This window comes from Puntigrus tetrazona, chromosome 13, assembly GCF_018831695.1.
Source record: "Puntigrus tetrazona isolate hp1 chromosome 13, ASM1883169v1, whole genome shotgun sequence".
Classification (NCBI taxonomy): domain Eukaryota; kingdom Metazoa; phylum Chordata; class Actinopteri; order Cypriniformes; family Cyprinidae; genus Puntigrus; species Puntigrus tetrazona.
In genome coordinates this window covers 23,478,741-23,498,928 of record NC_056711.1, presented here as the reverse complement: position 1 = coordinate 23,498,928, position 20,188 = coordinate 23,478,741, and the positions used below count along the sequence as shown (strand labels likewise).

At 35.9% G+C, this 20,188-nt stretch overlaps 1 protein-coding gene across 1 annotated transcript in view; it reads left to right on the top strand.

The window, feature by feature from the left end:
- Positions 1 to 20,188, top strand: part of rps6ka2 (ribosomal protein S6 kinase, polypeptide 2) — a 39,904-nt gene that overhangs the window by 6,764 nt on the left and 12,952 nt on the right. The window contains exons 2-10 of the mRNA XM_043256259.1: positions 3,306 to 3,422; positions 4,238 to 4,319; positions 8,701 to 8,781; positions 9,156 to 9,235; positions 13,889 to 13,995; positions 16,909 to 16,946; positions 17,059 to 17,201; positions 18,845 to 18,915; positions 19,116 to 19,204. Coding sequence (XP_043112194.1) covers positions 3,306 to 3,422; positions 4,238 to 4,319; positions 8,701 to 8,781; positions 9,156 to 9,235; positions 13,889 to 13,995; positions 16,909 to 16,946; positions 17,059 to 17,201; positions 18,845 to 18,915; positions 19,116 to 19,204 — 808 coding nt within the window. The remainder of the gene's footprint in view (positions 1 to 3,305; positions 3,423 to 4,237; positions 4,320 to 8,700; positions 8,782 to 9,155; positions 9,236 to 13,888; positions 13,996 to 16,908; positions 16,947 to 17,058; positions 17,202 to 18,844; positions 18,916 to 19,115; positions 19,205 to 20,188) is intronic.

The window sequence follows — 20,188 nt, the reverse complement described above, 5'->3', positions numbered from 1 at the left end:
AAAACAAACAGTATAATATAAGCATTTGAGAATAAGTTAATCCTTCAGTTTGATGTATTTTTTCTATTTACATGCAAAAGTTTAATTTTAAAAAAACAAACATACAGAGATTACACATAAATAGTGTGTAAAACACATAGAGAACGCATTCACTTTAATAACTCAATAAATTGTAATATGCTGCACTAATTATTAGTAAAGTTTAGATATTGGTTAGGAATAAGGATGCAGAATAAGGTCATGCAGAATAAAGCATTAACGTGTGCTTAAGTACGATTCTAGTAATATGCATGCTAATAAGCAACTAGTTAAGAGAGCATAAAATAGTGTTACCACCATCATCTATTAAATTGAATTTTGGTATTGAACACACTCTTGTTTAAACGCACTGTCACTCAGTGAATGTGAATTTGGCCAAAAGCAGTTATTTTAGAAGGCTGCATTTTTACGCCGTCTTTCATTTGAAAGACTTCACGTGAGGACTGTGATTATGATGTCATACAATTCACAATGGGTTTGTACCGAACCTCAGTTGAGCAAAACGAATTGAATTCAGTATCTGTTCGCTTTTTTGATCGCAGTAGCAAAGAATGTTAGATGAGTCTCAAAAAACGTAACCACTCAGGCCGAATCGTAAATTGCAAAACAAAAACTGAAAAACAATTGGAAGGCTTTTTTTCTTAGAAGAGACAAATTCAAAATCAATCATTTCCGTACAGTTAAATTGAATTCTATAATAGTATATATATATATACGTGAATACAGGACTAGTTCCCCACGTGACAACTATCCATTTCCATTCCTATGATCAAAGGAGAATTGTCACAAAAACAGAGTTTATAATTCATCACCGTATTCTGCTGACGATCACGATGAGTCGCCATGAGGCTCTTTCGCTCGGCCTGGCTTTTATGCGCGCAGCTCAACAGGAGCTGTCAGAATTGTTAATCAGGCCTCGGTGCTGAGGTTGAAGATTGCATATCCTCAGTGTACTCATCGTCACGTCACAGGAGCAGCCCGGGCTGGACTTTGGTTATGTAACGCAGCTGCACATTTATTTATTCGTTTGCACGGCGTGCCATAAGCCGGTTTAAGCTGTGTCTCTGAGCTGTGTCAGTCCCAGCACGGGGTGCATCATTCAGCTGTGCTCAGCGTTTGAGTTCGCAGGCACATTTCTGCAGCGTGGCAGTCCAGAATGTCCCCTCTACAGGCGCTCACCCTCGCCGCCGAGTACCTGGCACAGATCCGCAGAGAGTGAGAGTGGGCTGTTACTGGGGGATGACAGCATTTGGAACACAACTGACCCTTCGCTACTCTAATGCTCGCTTTGACGGAACAGTACAGAATAAAATTACATTGGAGATTTCGGTGATTTTAAATAAAATTGAACATATATTTAACTTGTATGAAAACAGCAGCTGCGGTTGTCGGAAATGTAAAAATAAATATTTAAATATGTATCATTTTTTGACATGCGCTTAAAAAAAAAGCAGGGGAAAAAGACAAGCTGGGGTAAATAATATTTAAATAATGCAAAAACATGTACAAAAATGTACATAGAAATGTACATAAAAACAGTTATTTCAATACAAAAAAAAATCTGATTTAATTGTTAATTTTAATGTAAAACACGCTATGTCCATTAGATATATAACAGGAATTTTACCATAGCATATGTAAAAAAAAAAAAAAAAAAATCTGTTAAATTTGTATTGTATTCAGTTTTATAAATTTATCTTGAAGCAGTGTTTCACATACAGCTTATAAGCATTTATAGAAATAAAATACATTTTAATGATAATTTTGATTGTGAACAGTGTATGTGTGTGTGTGTGTGTGTGTGTGTGTGTGTGTGTGTGTGTGTGTGTGAGGGTGCATCTAATCTTGTGCCAGGTAGACTGTCACTATAATTATACTGTAAATCACTTTGGATAAATCACAACCTGCTAATTACTTTTATACTAAAAATAAATCTAAACATGAACATGATATTTGACACTGCTTGTACACTGTAAAAGTTTTTAATTTAAGGAGCTACTTCTAACTGATAAAGACGTCTTCAGAAATATTCCGATATATGTTGTTAATGAACATGTTCACAAACATGCAAATGCCATCGTACTGCAATTTCACAACCTTTCACAAAGCCCAGACAAAATCTGCCGACTTTAGCAAAATTTTCTGTATCATGTTCAAGAAAAAACATGCTGATTCGACACACTGTAAATCTGAGTATAACAGGCTGTCAGCAAAGAAAAGAAAATGTAGCACTGGGATACGGTTACATGCAGCGATTGTTGTTTGGATTGTGAGATGCGGCCATTTCAGAAATGGAGGCTGATGAATGCAAGCTTGACGTTTTAATAAATAATTAAGACGTCACAAAAGAAAAAAAATACATTGGATCGTTCAAATGCATTTAGAAAATAGAGAACCTTTAAAACTTGAAGTTTTCTCAAAATGATAGCGTCAAATGCTTAGGGCCATAGGACGAGATCGGGATTAGATCTGCCTTTAAATGATTTACAAAGCATCCGCTTCTAAAAGAAAAACCCAATCCATTATTCGAGATCCTAATCTGCATGAACTGTTCTACCCTTCAGCCGTCAGGAAAGTGATGTCATGTCATCAAATCTAAGACTATCAGAGTGAAGAACAACCCCTGCCCAACTGCAGTCTGCATACTTGTTATGGGTGATTTTTAGCTGCTGAAGATTTATACGATCTGTTACATTTGAAACATTTTAAAGTAAAGCCAGCCAGTATTTGTTTTTTACGCAATAATACGGTGATGTCAAACTAAAATACTGTTTAAACACAACTGTTTTGTTTATTGTATTTTCTCTATGAAGTGTACTTTGCTCCTAGACGAACAAGGTTTAAACCAAAAGATATGATTTTTGATGATAAAATCTGAATATATTTAAACATGTAACTTTTATAGTGCAGTTCATTCTGTCGCTGTGCTTTACTTTTCTGTGTTTAGTGCAAAATTAGCCAAATATTTGGTAAACAAAAAGCCAAGTACCAAGGGGGCAGATATTTATGAATGATAGGATTTCTAATTCTGCTGAAATACGCGAGTACCTGTGAATCGTATTGTAATCTGTATAGTGAGCAGTAATTTGTGTAAATAAACATGGCAATGATGATCACACCATCTGAACACTTTTCCTTGACCTGTTTACTACTGTTATTCAAAATCCCAGCTGGCATCATATCACCAAATATGCTTAAACACACAGCTTTATGGCAAAAGCGTTTGTTTATTTTCCTCTGAGCCGCGCCATCTGTTGCTTTTGCAGGATGACAGCATCTTAAAGGAGTTTGATATCAGCCACCATGTGAAGGAGGGCTTCGAGAAAGCAGACCCGTCACAATTTGAGCTGCTCAAGGTGCTCGGTCAGGGCTCCTATGGAAAGGTGAGCTTTAAAAATGCTGCGTCTGACTTTTTTCTGTGTGTTACTGTAATGCAGAGTCGTCGACTGCTAAAACTAGATATGCCATTGTTTGAATGTAATTTTGTTAATGCAAGGGTCACGGATGTACAACCATTTTGGGTGTCATTTTAAATCCTTCAGTTGAACTTTAGAGAGTCAGGATTTGCATTACATAATTTTAAATGATTATCCCTTGTCTCAAAACAAAAGCCTGTTCTAAAAAATAGTAAACTGCATGCAGAAAGCACAGTATAATTTAGCAGATAAGCCCCGGGACACTGACTAAGGACTTGTTTACACCTGGTCACGCGTGTGTTTTTACTGATCGGACGGCTATCTGATTCATTAAATTGGTCCCATTTACATTTTACAAATGTGTTTTCACAAAGCGAGTAAAAATCCAGTCTTCCATTCCCATGCTACATGCAAATTCAATGAAAAAGATCAATGAAAGCAACAGATACGAGCTGCATTTGATTTATCATCAGCTAAGCTTAAGATCAAAGCACAACAAGACAAGTGGCAAATTAAATTTTTCTACTTTTTACGAAGATGACAGTGTGTTTCGCATCTGCAGCTCACCTTACGTTTCATTTGCGTCAGTTTGCACGTCAGCTTTCTGAAGAGATACTCAGATTCTTGTCTGCGGCGATGCATGTTGCTTTCATATCTAGCCAACGTCATATAGCCTATATCAGATGCTCTTACACATTAATTATTGGTAGGAGTAAAATGTTCATACGTGGTTTGATCAACATCAGACCATGTGTTTTTTGACCCTACTTTTTATTTTGCAGGTGTTCTTGGTGAGAAAAATCAAAGGTTCAGATACAGGACAACTCTATGCCATGAAGGTCTTAAAAAAAGCAACACTGAAAGGTAAAACCGAAGCTTATGATTCAGTGTTATGATTTCTACCGTACAATTTGTGCGCTTTGCATTCGTCAATCTCTCTTTAATATGCACTGATGTGAAACCTGAAGTTATTATTTTACCGCAGCATGACATCTAACCTGTGAGTCATAACTGAGCTGCTAGGAGGTCTGAAGTGCTCTTTAGTTTATTTTTAAGGAGTATCTGAATCATCAAATTGTTTAACATGGAGAAAAGGTCCCGCTCAGATAACCAGGCAAAATTTCTGAGTGACATTTTTTTCACTATTGCGCACAGCATATCTGTAGCTTTCCTGGAACATAGACAATGAATTAATCTCAAACTAACAAAGCAGATAAACCTGAAGCCTTAAGAAGCAGTATTTCCTTGTCCCTTTTTTTATGACCTTGTTTTTATTCAACAAACAGAAACACAAAAAACAAAACAGTTATCATAGTGATTCATAATGCTCAGTTTGGAGTGGTGGTTTATTTCACAACCTGTTCGCAACCCACATAACTTACTCACTCGATGCAACCATGGTTACATCTCAAAGTCTTTGCTCTCGACGGATGATGTGCAAGTTTTTCACGTACGTGTGAATGAAGATAACAGCATTGGTAACTGCGGTACCTCACTGTCAGACCACAGCAATGCTGCAGATGTTACATAAGACCTGTGTGATTAAAGCGTCCAACATGCTGCTTTTGATTTTAGACAGTTTTGTAGTTAATTTCAGGTTTAAAGGTGAAGTCTCTCTATATATATAGTCATGGCCAAAATTGTTGGCACCCCTGAAATTTTTCCAGAAAATCAAGTATTTCTCAAACAAAGGTATTGCAATAACACTTGTTATACACATTTTTATTCCCTTTGTGTGTATTGGAACAAAACAAAAAAGGGAGGGAAAAAAGCTAATTTAATGCAAAACTTTAAAAATGGGCTGAACAAAATTAATGGCACCCTTAACTTAATATTTGGTTGCACACCCTTTGGAAAGAATAACTGAAATCAGTTCCTTCAGTAAGCTTCTTACACCTCTCAACTGGAATTTTGGACAACTCTTCCTTTGCAAACTGCTCCAGGTCTTTCATATTGGAAGGGCGCCTTTTCCCAACAGCATTTTTTGTCAGGGGTTGGCAGTGGCCTGTTGTGTTTGTCTTGTGTTTTATTGTCCTGGAGCACATGGCCTTTGTTTCGACAGCTCGCCATGTGCTTTGCTGTTAACTCCTCCCCTCTTGTTAACCCTAATTGTTTCACACTCCTGCACCCCATTTCTGTCAATTATCCTCCCTACTTAATCTCCTTGTGTTTTCTATCCTTTGGTGTGAGTTTCATTCGGATGCTGAACCTCTGTTGGCTAGTTTGCGCAGGTTTTTTTTATTTGTCCAGTCTTAGTGCTGTTTTTAGTCTAGTTAGTGCTGTTTTGTTTTTTTTTCATTTATTTTGTTAGTTTCTTGTTTTCCCTGTCTTCTGCTCCCATCTCTCCAGTTCACTTTTTACCCAGCTCAGTACTCTCCTCTCACTGACGACCTTTGGGTGCCAGTACCCATCTCGGTCCTCTAGCAGGCGGATGCTGGACGTGGCTACAGTGGGAGGCTTCTCAGCGACCGCTTTGACCGGCCACCTTTTCCCGCCCCACCGGTTGGGTCTGGTTCACCCTTCGTCCCATCGAATTGTGTCTGTTTGATGAGCCATCCTTCACCTCCTCTGCAGCTGGGATTGTGGCTGGAGTCGACTGCCAGCTGTTTCACCCTATTATACAAAGACCCTTATTTGTTCAAAAACTATTTTTCTTCTGCAATTGGGTCTGCTCGTCTGTCCTGACAATTTTAAGATCTCTCCACAGGTGTTCAATGGAATTTAGATCTGGACTCATTACTGGTGACTTCAGAACTCACCAGCGCTTTGTTACCATCCATTTCTGGGTGCTTTTTGATGTCTGGGGTCATTGTCCTGCTGGAAGACCCAGGATCTCAGACGCAAACCCAACTTTCTGACACTGGGCTCTACATTTTGACCCAAAATCATTTGGTAATCCTCGGATTTCATGATGCCTTGCACACAGTCAAGGCACCCAGTGCCAGAGGCAGCAAAACATCTTTGAAACCTCCACCATATTTTACTGTAGGTACATTTTGGCAAACTGTAGCCTTGCTTTATGTCTCCGTGTCAGCAGTGGGGTCCTCCTCGGTCTCCTGCCATAGCGTTTAATTGTATTTAAATGTCGACAGAGTTCACAATGATGCACCCTGAGGCTGCAGGACAGCTTGAATTTCTTTGGAACTTGTTTGGGGCTGCTTATCCACCATCCGGACTATCCTGCGTCGCAACCTTTCATCAGTTTTTCTCTTCTGTCCATGCCCAGGGAGATTAGCTACAGTGCCATGGGTTGCAAACTTCCTGATAATGTTGCGCACTGTGAACAAAGGCAAATCTAGATCTCTGGAGATGGATTGTAACCTCCTTGATATTTTTTTCACAATTTTGGTTCTCAAGTCAGACAGTTCTCTTTTCCTCTCTGTTGTCCAATGCAAAGACAAAGTCAACTTTTCTCTCCTTTTTATCTGCTTTCAGGTGTGATTTTTATATTTCCCACACGTGTTACTTGCATCACATGCTTGAAACTCTCTTATTGATCCACAATTTTGAAAGGGTGCCAATAATTTTGTCCAGCCCAATTTTGAAGATTTGTTTGACATGTCAAATGAACCCTTTTTGGGGGTTTTTCCCAATACACACAAAGGGAATAACATGTGTATAGTAAAACATGTGCTAATGCAATACTTTTTAAGAAATAAATCAGGGATTTTAAGAAAAATTTCAGGGGTGCCAACAGGCCATGATTGTGTGTGTGTGTGTGTGTGTGTGTGTGTGTGTGTATATATATGTATAAAATCAACTAAGAGTAGGTCATTCATGCAAACACTGACTTAATATAAGTAACATACATCTCTATAAGCTTACAATAACATAAAATGATGTAAATTATATTACAGATGAGATCATGCATGTAAACAGTAAGCACAGAATGAGATCTGATATTTTTCATTCATATGTGGTTTTATCTGGTGCATATCTAATTACTGTATCTTATATCTAACTGCCCATATCCAATCTTTTCTTAATAATCATGTTAAATAATCATTGTAATATAATACTCATTTAGACATCTGCATTTCCAAGCTATGATCTTGGGAGCTACAAGATGGCAGGCACACAACTTAAATAAGTGACAAATTATTAAACAGCAAACATTTAACAATAGAAAACACACCCCAGTTTACCTTCTAGTCATGGATTTCTGTGCCACAGACTTTTCCTGAGTTGGTAGTTTGTTGCCATAGTTTCTAGTTAGTTTTGCACCATTGTTGAAGTTATGTTAGGACAATAAGACTGCCAGAGTATTCTAGTATTAATAAAAAACTGTGTGCCATTCAAGCATTTTAATTGGAATTTCAAAACTAGTGATGCAAACAATTCATCAGTTCATCAAACAATGTCACTTAACATTTCTTTTCTAACAACTCAGTGCCATGTTGTACCAATAAACATAAAAAAGTCATTTGTGTCAAAACATATTGAAACATTCGAATCAAAAGTTATTCGTGCGAATGCAATATTGCAGATTTTTTGAAATTGTGGTCAGTTTCATTCGGCTATCCATTATGACAGATATAACTAATATTGATTAGCCTTCATCGTAGATAACATTCCTGAAAGTTTCGCACCTACAGCACACATTACAGACACTACTGCACAAATAGAGTTCTACATGTCTACAGTCTTATAAACATAGATTCAAAATATTTAAAATATAATCTGGGTGCACAATGAACTATTGCAAAATGTATTTTAATCTCTCAGGAAAGGTTTTAATGAAATGTTCTTCAATAACAGTAGTCATAATAAGCATATTTCCAGGCTTGCACTAAAAACAGAAAACTTATTATGTGCTTTGGCTGTTATTTTACACAAAAACAGAATTCTGGTTTCAGAAAGTGATACTGTTATTAGTTTAGTTCATGGTATTCATAAACTAAACATTTAGCTCTGCTGAATTGTTGTGGCATTCATATGTGTTCAGCTCGTAAATACGATCTATCCAACATGATTTAAACACACCATTCATTTAATGTAAACTACAAAAAAGCACAAATTTGAGAAAACTGTCATGCTGATGCCTATTACGTGTTTGTGTAGTATTTCTTTACATACTGACACCGCCATTGTAAAAATTCAAGCTGTCAAAGAAGCACAATCAGATGATCTGTGCTTTGTCAAGGGATTGAATAAGAGTAAATACATTTTTTGTCATTATTTAATCACAATTGTATTTGTGATCATAACTACTGAGCCTCTGCATTTTGTCTCTATGTATCTGAAGTGCGGGACAGAGTGAGATCAAAAATGGAGCGAGACATTCTTGCAGAAGTGAATCATCCCTTCATTGTCAAACTTCACTATGGTGAGTATTTTCTCAAGAGGAGGCTGTAAGCAACAGAACAAGAGCATGTACACAGGAACATCCGTTTCTGAACCCCCTGCCTGTGACAAAATGCATGTAGCAACGCTTCTAACTAAACAACATTGAATGTCAGTAGCTCAGATGTTTTCATAGCACTATAGCCTTTTACAGTAATGAGACATCATGCGACATTTTCTGTTGTGTCTGATGTGATCGATTTATACGACCTAATAATTATTTATTTAAAAAGAGATTTTTGACTGTAGCTTTTAAACTGAGTGGCATGTAACAATTACGTTTTTTTTACTGGTTTTTCTCCCTTGTGCTTCTGAAAATTGCTGCTTAAATGTGACCTTTGTTGCTTTCCCTCTCAGCCTTTCAGACAGAAGGAAAGCTGTACCTTATATTGGACTTTCTCAGAGGGGGAGATCTTTTCACGCGTCTCTCAAAAGAGGTCAGTTTTTATGAAACGGCTCGAGTCAAAATAGTTCTGCTGTTGCTAAACAGGCAAATATGCCATGCTTGCTCAATTCTAAAAGGAATAATTGATTTAAAAATCATCTTCATATCATAATTTGTGTTGTTGTAATTCCCAAATACTCAAAATGATGTAAATTTATTTTAAAATGTGTACTGAAATATATTTATTATTATTATTTAATACTTATTAGTGTTATTACACTGATTACTTAAGTTCACTTTTCCAGTGAAAGTGAATGGGAAGAGTTGCTGTCACCCTCCAAAAGCCTCCAAAAAATAATGTTCTCATATTTCGCATAACCAAAAGCAACATGCTAAAATATGTGAAAATGCAGATGCAGCGCAAATTTATTATAAAAGATGCTCCAGGTGAGAATGATATGCGTTTGGGACAACATGACAGTAACTACTAAATGAGTAGTAACAATATATTTGTTTCCGCTCATTATACAATTGAGCTGAGCTGCTATTGCTCTGTAATGGACAGCAAGCACTTGATCATTTAGTAATGACCGAAACATCCACCTGCAGCAGAGGGAGCATCTGGATGCATTTTCTGAACCGTAATGAAGACGTCCTTTGGTCCAAATGCCTTGGTAATTAAAGGCATGTCTGGCATCTATTCTCTGATGGATGTTGTAATAGGTCCCTCTTAGCACTAACTACACTGTAATTCTCCTTAATGGAGTGTTTGATCACATCTCCCAAACTTCCCTCAAGGATCTGTTCCCTTCGCGCTTGGGGGGGCAGATCTGATTATGGATATATTGACAGCAAAGCCTGTACTTTCGGAGCTGTGAATCGCACATTATAGCAGCAGAGGCCATCAGTTGAAAATGATCAATGCTGGGAAGGATTAAGGGGAAATAATTTGTTTCACATTGATCTGCGCAGTTTGTGTCTGGCGGTTGTATAGAGTTTGTAATAGATCCCTAGTGTGCTGAAGATATTCTCAGCCACTGAAACCGAGGTCATATATTTGTGTATGTGCGTTTGTAATGTTTTCCTATATAATTAATGAGATTGTACAGTAGAGCACTTCTGGTAAATATCGCCTTATAGATCTTTCCTGTTAGCCAGTTTTCCTACTAATGTGCTTGCTGTAATTTAAGCACACACACACAAGCACACACATACTGTATATATTTATATATGTATATATATATATATATATATATATATATATATATATATATATATACAGACAATAATTGTATAATAATAATTGTGAATTTATATTTTAACTAATGTATTTAGAGATTTATGATAGGAACATGAAGATGTCCACCATGCTAAGAATAACCTTTCTGGCATTATTTTGAGAATAAAATGATATAGTCCTTCACACTTAACATAATTACAGCCTCTGATGTTCAAGAGTTCTCAAACCGATAAGTGAGTGGTTTATAGCTATAAAAAGTACATGCAGCAAACCACCAAGAATAACTTTGTTGCCTTGGCGATTGGATGAGAAATGGCAAGGTTTATTTAAAAGCATAATATTGGGCTTTTGAGATGTGACATCATCATCTCGTGTTGCTATACTGATATACTGCAGTGTACTCCTCATGAAATGGTGACATCTATTCCTGAGCTACGGACGTATAAAGTGAATGTTAAAAGCACTGCAGCATTTATAGCTGTGAGCAAGAAAAAAAATGTATGCATTATCTATGACAAGGGCAGTATTTTATTTTAAAAGAAAAGCTCAACAGATAAGCTCGTGCATGTTCTTCGTTTTATTTTCCTTTATGAAAATCAGCTCTTGCTAAATCAAGCACCATTATTGCTATCGTTCATACTTATAATTTAAACAAACCCATAATTCTAAATATTAAACTTTGGTGCACAATGTTACTTCAAATCATACAACTTATTGAAGATACGCGTGCTATTGTTAATGCCCAGACTTGTGATTTTTATGATAAAATACATAATATTACATTCTATAAAGTCCTCCGAATATCATAGGGCCTTGTGGGTGAGCTCTTTAGACTTGGGTGAGTAGGCACCTTCTCAGAACAGAAGAAACCACTTCTTGATAGCTACACAGACCGCCCTAGCAACATGACACAAGCTCACATTTTCCTCAGAATATGTAAATTGCGTTATGTACCATTATAAATTGGGTTTAGATCGTGGTTACAGGCATTATTCCTGCGGGACTCTCCCACTCAGGTTGTGATGCATTTCGTTTAAAAATCTCCAGCTAAACTTCACCCCTTCAGTATCTGGCCTCTCCGTTGAAATCAGCCCCACACTTATCTGGAGCAGACGTTTCCTTCAGACATTGATTAATGTGACTCATTGTGCCATGCTCATTCGTTTAGCTAAACAACCCGTTTTCTTCACCTGTCTGAGTTTTACTGCGCACGTCACTCTTCATCAGTCACGTCGTTTTGTCTTTATTCTGGTTGCGTAGAGATAGTTGTCTTTATTAATTGCCTGTGGAGGTCTTTGTGTCATTGTACATCAAATAGGCCACTTTGCTTTTAGGATAACAAGATTATATGCAATCAGGGATGAATTGTTAAAATCACTTCTCTCCCCCAGGCTTTTTCAATTATTAATTATCTGCTGTAATTTTAAATCACATCTACAATCAATCACTCACAGGACATTTATTTAATTAATTTATTTTTCATGTTATTTTATTTCAGAAACCTTTTGAAACAATATACATTCTCATTCAAAAGGTTGTGTTTTTTCTTTCTTTATCAGAACAAAATTAATAATTTTATTCAGCAAGACTAAATAATAAATGGATTTTAAAAAGTGATATTAAAGACTTTTATTGTTACAAAAGATTTCTAATTTTTAATAAATGCTTTTCTTTTAACTTTTTATTCATCAAAGAATCCTGAAAAAGTATCACAGGTTCCAAAAATATTAAGCAGCACAACAGTTTCCAACATTGATAACAAATCATTATATTGCAATGATTTCTGAAGGATTATGTAACGCTGAAGCTTTGCATTATAGAACAGTTCTCAAAAATGTGTGTATATGACTTTCTTATTTCTTCTTTTTGTTACAAAAACCCATCAATCTGCTTCAGAGGTCATGTGAGAACCCTCCGAAGGTGTATATATGTATATGTGTATGTATATGTATCCCACTACAATAAAAAAATCTACATTTGCTTAAAAAATACTAAATAGTATCAGCACCAGGAGCCTGATTTAGAAAATGTTGTGCAGAAACCATCTTAAAATCGATCTCTCAAATTTGTATATGGGCGATTAATAAAATGAACGTACATACAGAAAACGCATGTAAGCATATTTTTCAGATGTGAAATCAATGAATCGCAAATGATCTTGAACTTGCATGCAAATGCAATAATTACAGCTCTCAGCCTTGTAAATGACTCCTAATTAATGTCAATAACATTTACAAGATCACGAGTCATCATCCAAATCTTTTAATTTATAAGAGAGATAAAAAAAAAGGTTTCTAAAAAAAAATCGGAGCATATGCACACTTTATAAATGAGGCCCCAGCATACTCATACACACACAATCCAATTGTTATCCAACAATATGACAAGCAATATACTAATAACATTACATTATACCGGCAGGGATGTTATAAGCATGCAGACAAGAATCAATCAATCAGTACTAAACCAACCCTCATATACATAGCAAAAAAACTCAAACTGGTATAGCAGAAAAGACAAGATGGCAGCAGTTGTGCCTTTTGGTTCAGATCAAATCTTGTACCATTACGGCTGGTCTGGATCCTGGAAGGTCTTATAAGAAGACATTTTGAATCCATATGGGGAAATGAATAGGAAAGATACTTTGTAAACCAAGGCTGCTGATGGGTGGGTGCTGGTATACTTTCTTATCATTGTTTTAAACTCTGAATAGCCTTTAGTTTAAGTTACAGCTAACTACAGCTATACTTTACATAACTAGCAACTTTCTCTGACTAATCAGTCTCTCTGTAAGTGTGAATTAAAAAAGAAACTGGAACACTTTTACCGAGATATTCATGCACTTGATTTAATCGGGATTCTTTGCACAGAACAGTGCCTGGGAAGTGAGACGTAAATTAATTACCACTGGTGCTCAGATCTCTCATCTGGCTGCAACAGCTGCTGCTCTCCTGGCTGGAACTTGTTACGCCAATCTACTCTCCTCAATATGGCACTTTCTGTCCCCTGATGCTCTCCACGCAGTCTAAATAAATCTCCGGTGATTAAAATTAGCTCGGAAAAGAGCGGTTTTTGGACTTCCAGATATAAGAACACGCTGTGTTATTGGAGTTTCATTAAAGATCTATCACTGGCCAGGTTCTGCTTTAAAGGAATATGCTTTATTACAGCTATTACAGCTTTTATTTTAAGTGCATAACCACAAATATGATTCCCAATCATTTTTCTCCAGGTGAAAATTATAAGCCTAATTTCTAAGAAAAGTAATAATACGCCTCCCTTCAAATAAGCCGCACGATTTGGGGTATGATTTTTGTCCGTAGCACAAACTGAGTGGGACGAATTACATGACAAAATGTTCTGGTTAGGGCCTTGTTCAAATCCCTAATCCTAAAGGGATTTGGATTTCTGTAAAAGCACTGAAATGAAAATTAGTTATTTATGATATGCATTTTCTCTTTCTAGGTAATGTTTACTGAGGAAGATGTGAAGTTCTATTTGGCTGAGTTGGCCTTGGCTTTGGATCATCTTCATAGTCTGGGCATTATCTACCGTGATCTTAAACCAGAGAAGTAAGTACAAATCCTATCTATTATAAGTAAATAGCAATCGTGCGTTCTACTTTACACTGCAGCCTACATAAGCGCGCTAGATAGCGACCTTACAAGAGTGACCTTGTGTTGATGACCTCGGCACAACCTTGACTGGACATAATGTTCAGGAGGGCTTAAGTCCTGCATGTTCAAGCAGCGGTATAATCCACATCTGGATTAGAGTCAAAAGAACTCTGCGAAACTCTCATGTAATTACAGTCATAATTCAGAGGTTCAAACTGGGTGATGCAACTGCCCAGAGAGCTTCTCGTGCTGCTCCGGTTTCTTTGGTGCCCTTACAGCAGCATCTGTTTTGTATCCTTCAGAGTGCTTGTCAAAGCTCATTCCCTTACATTACACTGAAATGTGCACAGCGTAGTAACAGTAAAGATGTTCCAGGATCGCTGTGTGAGAGTTTCATCCATGTTGATGCTTAAGAAATGCAAGTGTTTATTCTTTAAGCATTTTATATTATATTTTGATATAAAAATAAAACGGTATACAAATGTAGGAGCGACATTCAGTCCTGATCAAAAAATAGCAATAATAATAATTTTTTTAAAATGCTGTTTATGTATTTGTTTGTTTAGTTATTTACAAGAAACACTTTTATTTAACAAGGACAGGCTAAATTGATCAAAAGTGATATTTATTATGTTACAAAAAAATTATGGGTAACACTTTACAATGATGTTCATTAGTTAACTTTAGATAACAACATTAGTAAGCATGAACTAAGAATGCACAATAATTTAATAATTGAGTTATTTAAATAATTGAGAATTTAGTAATCTTAATTTCAGCATTTACTAATGCATTATTAAAATCACGAGTTGTGTTTATCAGCATTAGTTAATGCACTGCAAACTAACATGAATAAACAATGGACAATTGTATTTTCATTAACATTATCAAATATTATTAAATAGTGTAATAAATGCATTCTTCATTATTTGTTCATGTTAGTACATTAATTAATGTTAACAAATGAAACCTTATTCTTAATTCTTTTTTTTCAGATAATGTTTGAAATAAATGCCGTCCTATCTATTCATTAAAAAAACCTAAAACAGGACAGTTGTTTTCAACATTGATAATCAAATCAGCAATTACTTGAATAATTTCTGAATGATCGTGTGGCACTAAAGACCGTATTAATGATGCTGAAAATTTATAACATTTTAAAATATATTAAATTGTAATATTTCACTGTTTTTCTGATCAAATTAATGCAGCCATGACAAGCAGATTAGACTTCTTTTTAAACTGTGAACCCAAAACTACTACATTCGAGAGTATAGTGTACATATAATACTGTATAATCTAGAACACATGTAATGTTCCAAAATAAATAAGTACATAAATACATAAAAATCCAGGTCTTAACATCAACCTCATAGAACATCGTTGAGCTTTTCCATTGTAGTAAACAATTCAACCACATGAGCAGGCTAGCATAATCGATGCCATTCTTAAGAACCAGTCCTGACCTAGACCAGCAGAAAAACATCCTTATTGTTGAGCTGCGATGAATGACTACTAGCCCCTTAATAGAATCCTTCCTGTGCTCCCACTTACAGTAATGCTCTTTCATTGCTTGTCTCGCTCATATCTACTCAAACAATGGGCCGAAACCAAGCTCGCCTGAACTCTGAATTGGCTTTTGTGGGAGATTCATTGCTGGAAATAATGAAAGGGACACTCAGTACGCTAGAAGAGCTATTCCTTCTGGCTCTCGTCTAAGAAGGTGAAAATGGAGGTGGCCTGAGAGCAGGTCTCGCTGGAGCGCTCTATTTCTCTTAAGGGCACACTGTTCTGAGACCTGTCATAGGTGATTAATGGCATATAGGCTGAGGCAATCCAAAGGACACTGCGCCAGCACATTCATTAAGAAAATATATCCTCAATCCTTTCACCTCTACACACTTACAAGAGCTATACCTTGTTGAACAATGATATCCTTGATCGTGCTGTTTAGTTATATATGTTTATGTATATTTTTATTTCATTCTACGTTATTATTATTTGATTTATCATATACAGTAGTGGCCAAATTTATTAGAACACTAGTTTTTTTTTACCAGCTAAAAAGTAGGTGAAATAGGGAACACATATTCATATTAACTACAACTTTGCCTAATTTGCACTATTTTCCTAATTTACTTATGAATAGTTAAGGTAGTTGTTAAGTTTAGTTGGTAAGGTAGTTGTTAAGTTTAGGTACTGGGTAAGATTAGGGATGCAGAATAAAGTCATGTAGAATAATACATAATATAATATATATAATATAATGTTTAATTACTACTAATGGCTAATATTCTAGTAATTATGCATGCTAATAAGCAGTTAGATAAGAGACCATAAAATAAAGTGTTACCAAATGGTTTAAGCAAGTTATTATTATTTTTTTTTTTTTTTTTTTTTGCTGTAATGTGTCAGTAGGAAATATCAAAAACATTATTATATTTATTGCTACTGTTATTATTTTTTTAATTTTATTTAGATGATTGTACATTTTCTTCTAAACTAATTTGCTCCACTTTGGTCATAGAGAAATTGAAATAAAAAACAAAAAAAACAACGCATTGTCGCTGTAAAAATACGTGTATTCATTCACGAAAATAAAAGTAATTATCAAAAAAAATAAACGTATATTTTTTTTATAGTCAGTTTTAATGTTTTTTAAGCATACTTTTATTAATTAAATGTTTAATAATAATTTTTAAAAAAGCTGAATGTTGTGAATGTAGCATAGTGAATTGTTAAACATAGTTTTGTATTATTGCAGCAAATTTATAAATGTCCTCTCTATCTAATTTTAATTCTGTAGCTGCTGTCTACCATAACATAGAAAATGATTAAATGTAATCCACTGTTGTTTCACCTTCCCAGCATTCTCCTTGATGAAGAAGGCCACATAAAGATCACAGGTAAGCAGAACTTTTGTTTCATTTGCTCCCACCATGTGACCCAACTCTTTATGTTAGTCATCGATCGAAGGCTCTGCGTGTTGATGGTTTAATATTTTCTCTACGCTCGCAGATTTTGGCCTGAGCAAAGAGGCAATCGACCATGACAAACGAGCGTACTCGTTCTGCGGGACCATCGAGTACATGGCCCCAGAGGTGGTCAATAGACGAGGTCACACTCAAAGTGCTGACTGGTGGTCCTTTGGTGTCTTAATGGTAAGTGTCCTTGCAGATTGTGAAGGATTATAGTAGGGCTGTGTGAGCACTGCAGTGTTTTAGTGTTATGAGCTTGTGTAGCATTAGCCTGGGGCTAAAGGAAAATGTGACCGCAGCTCTGTGGAGTTCCCACAGCCTTTTGGTGCAAAATTATTAAGCACATTGCATTAGTATGACTGTGTTTTAATCTTATTTTAATGCGTTAACTAGCCTTACTATGATGCATTCCATTCAGCTCAGAATTTTACATGGTGAACTGAAAATTTACTTGAAGGCAAAAATGCAAATGGTGTATAACAGGGCTGGGTGATATAGCTAAAAATGTATATCTTGATATTTTTTCAAACAGTTGAAGTACCCCTGTTTTGAGCTATAAAAGTTCATATTTTGATTTTGGGAATCCCAAACAACAGGTCATCATTCATGCAAGGTCGAAAAAACACTTTTTTCTATGCATTTATTTGTATCTTATTTCTTCAACAACTCCCAAACGATTTGTTGATTGGTCGACTCTATATAAAGTGCTGTTGACATCAACATGAAGTGGCATGGGACTCGTTTTAATGATTCAGAGTCGACAGTACATTTATAAACAGTACAAACATTAAAAAAATGTAATTTGGATAATAAGTGAGAGTTTAGTGATACTTAGTGATACAGTAAATTGGGAAATTTTCACAGTTTTCTATTCAGAAATCTGGTCGCCTTTCGTTAAGCAGGTATATTCCATATCTGATTTTTTTTGTTAACAATATACAAATAGCAATAAGACCATTGACACATATATCAATTTAACATCCCCACCTGTCCTTCCTCCCTTATCCAATCAGTCTGCATTTGAGTGAAACACAGCATCAGTAAGAGCTGATAACCTTTAACTAAACAAACAAAACGCTTAGCAGTAGGTCTGGAAACTATATTTATCGAGCACTTCTTCACATCAGTGGATTTCTTCTTGCTGCCGCAATGGGCCACAGACTCTTCCAATAATTCAAAAAAGGTCTGCTTAGGCAAAAACACCTTTTATTATTGCCCTGAGCTGTTGCCGGTAATTGCTTGGATGGGGGTACGTCCTCTGAGAATTTCCATTTCCTCAGAAGCAACCGACTCACAGCCACTGTTGGAGCAAATCAGTTTTGAAGAGGTAAGTGTAAGTATCAAGAGCTCAGGTGGATACGACACGTGACCTGAGCCAAACCTCGACCCATTGGCCATTTGTGGTACAGAAATGACCAAATAACCTTTGACATGAATGGAGGACAGGATTTATAGGATTCAATTAATAGATAATTACTGCATTCAAAGTTCTCAAAGCTCTACTTTAGTAGTTTGAAACCGTGTTATCACCCAGCTCTAAATTTAAATAAATTTGACCCGAGCTGTTTGGTAAAATTCTGCAATCGCTCTTTAAAACTACAGCTCGTTTAAATAGCTCACTTGTAAATATCCACAGCATAACCCAGCCTTAAAATGAGTTTGCTCACAGGGAAAAGTGTTACATAAGAGCGAGCACGCTGAGACAGATTTGGTTTCACAGTATGCGCTTTTACTGTGCAGCAAGGCCGAATACACACTTCTCTCATTGTATCATCCGTAAATAAACTTGCTAGAGCAAAGCTTGATGCTTCTATTGCTGTCTCCAGTTTGAAATGCTGACTGGATCCCTGCCATTTCAAGGCAAAGACCGCAAAGAGACAATGGCGCTTATTCTCAAGTAAGAATTATTGTTGTATTTGTGCACTTTCTGACAGCCTAATGTTTTTTTTTTTTTTTGGTTTAAAGAATAGTAATTCTAAAATTGTCCTCACAAATGGATCTGTCAAGATGATTTGTGATGTTTGTATCACAGTCTCATATATTTTCAGAAATAAATAACATATTTATTGATTCGTTTATTTTTTTTCTTTCTCTCAGGGCAAAACTCGGCATGCCGCAGTTCCTCAGCCCAGAAGTCCAAAGTTTACTGCGGGCTCTTTTTAAAAGAAACCCTACCAATAGATTAGGTACACGCACCAAACACTGCCTTAAACCAACAAATATTCAAATATATTTAGTCTATCCTCCGTAAGACCATCCTTATCCAGAATCCATGCAAAACCAAGACAACAGCTGAAATCTATCAGTAATTAGAAAGCAATGAGTGGAAAAAGTCAGTGGAAAATAATATATTTTTTGGAATACCAAAGTACCGGTGCTACATCGCCACAAAACTTATTCTTTTTTGTTGTCCATGATATTAGCGCTTAGTTTGTGATATATACGCTATAGTGAGAAAACCAAAATGTGTACAATTCCTATTTGAGATCTTACCCTCTTTCTTTTGTTTTTCTTTTCCTCCAACAGTTTGAAGTCATTTAATGTTTGTCTGATAAACAGAACCTCAGATAAACACAGAGTTATCTTAAAGTATTTTAATAAGCTTAGTCTATTAGTGCTCTCATAAGGCTTTGCTATTAGTGGCTACACTGCTGACTTGCTTATTTTCAGTTATTTTCCAACTGAGACGAATGAGGATGACCTCTGTCTTTAAAATGAGCACCATATTTTGTAACTTTGTAGACTGTGGGTCTTATTTCAATTCGAGGTGGATTTTTTAGGGAAAAGAAATTCAGAAATTTAGAATCTGTGTGTATATATATATATATATATATATATATATATATATATATATATAATAATAAGCAACACATGACAGCAACACATGAGAAAAGCTCATTTCAAAGACCACTTATTTAAAGCTGTTTATTCTAGTAGGAGTTTAAACAATGTGAAATACAGAGCACAATAAATGGTCACAGTAATACGTCCTTTAGTTGAACATAGTATAAATCAATCGCGCGTTGTTCTTACGACAGCAGTGGGCATGAATCTCATTTTAGTAGAATCTCATTTTAGATGATTTCCTGTGTGAATGACTGCAGACAGACTTCCAGACGCTGCTACTGAATGTTTGTCAAAGCCGAGATTGAATTTAGCTGGGTGAATCA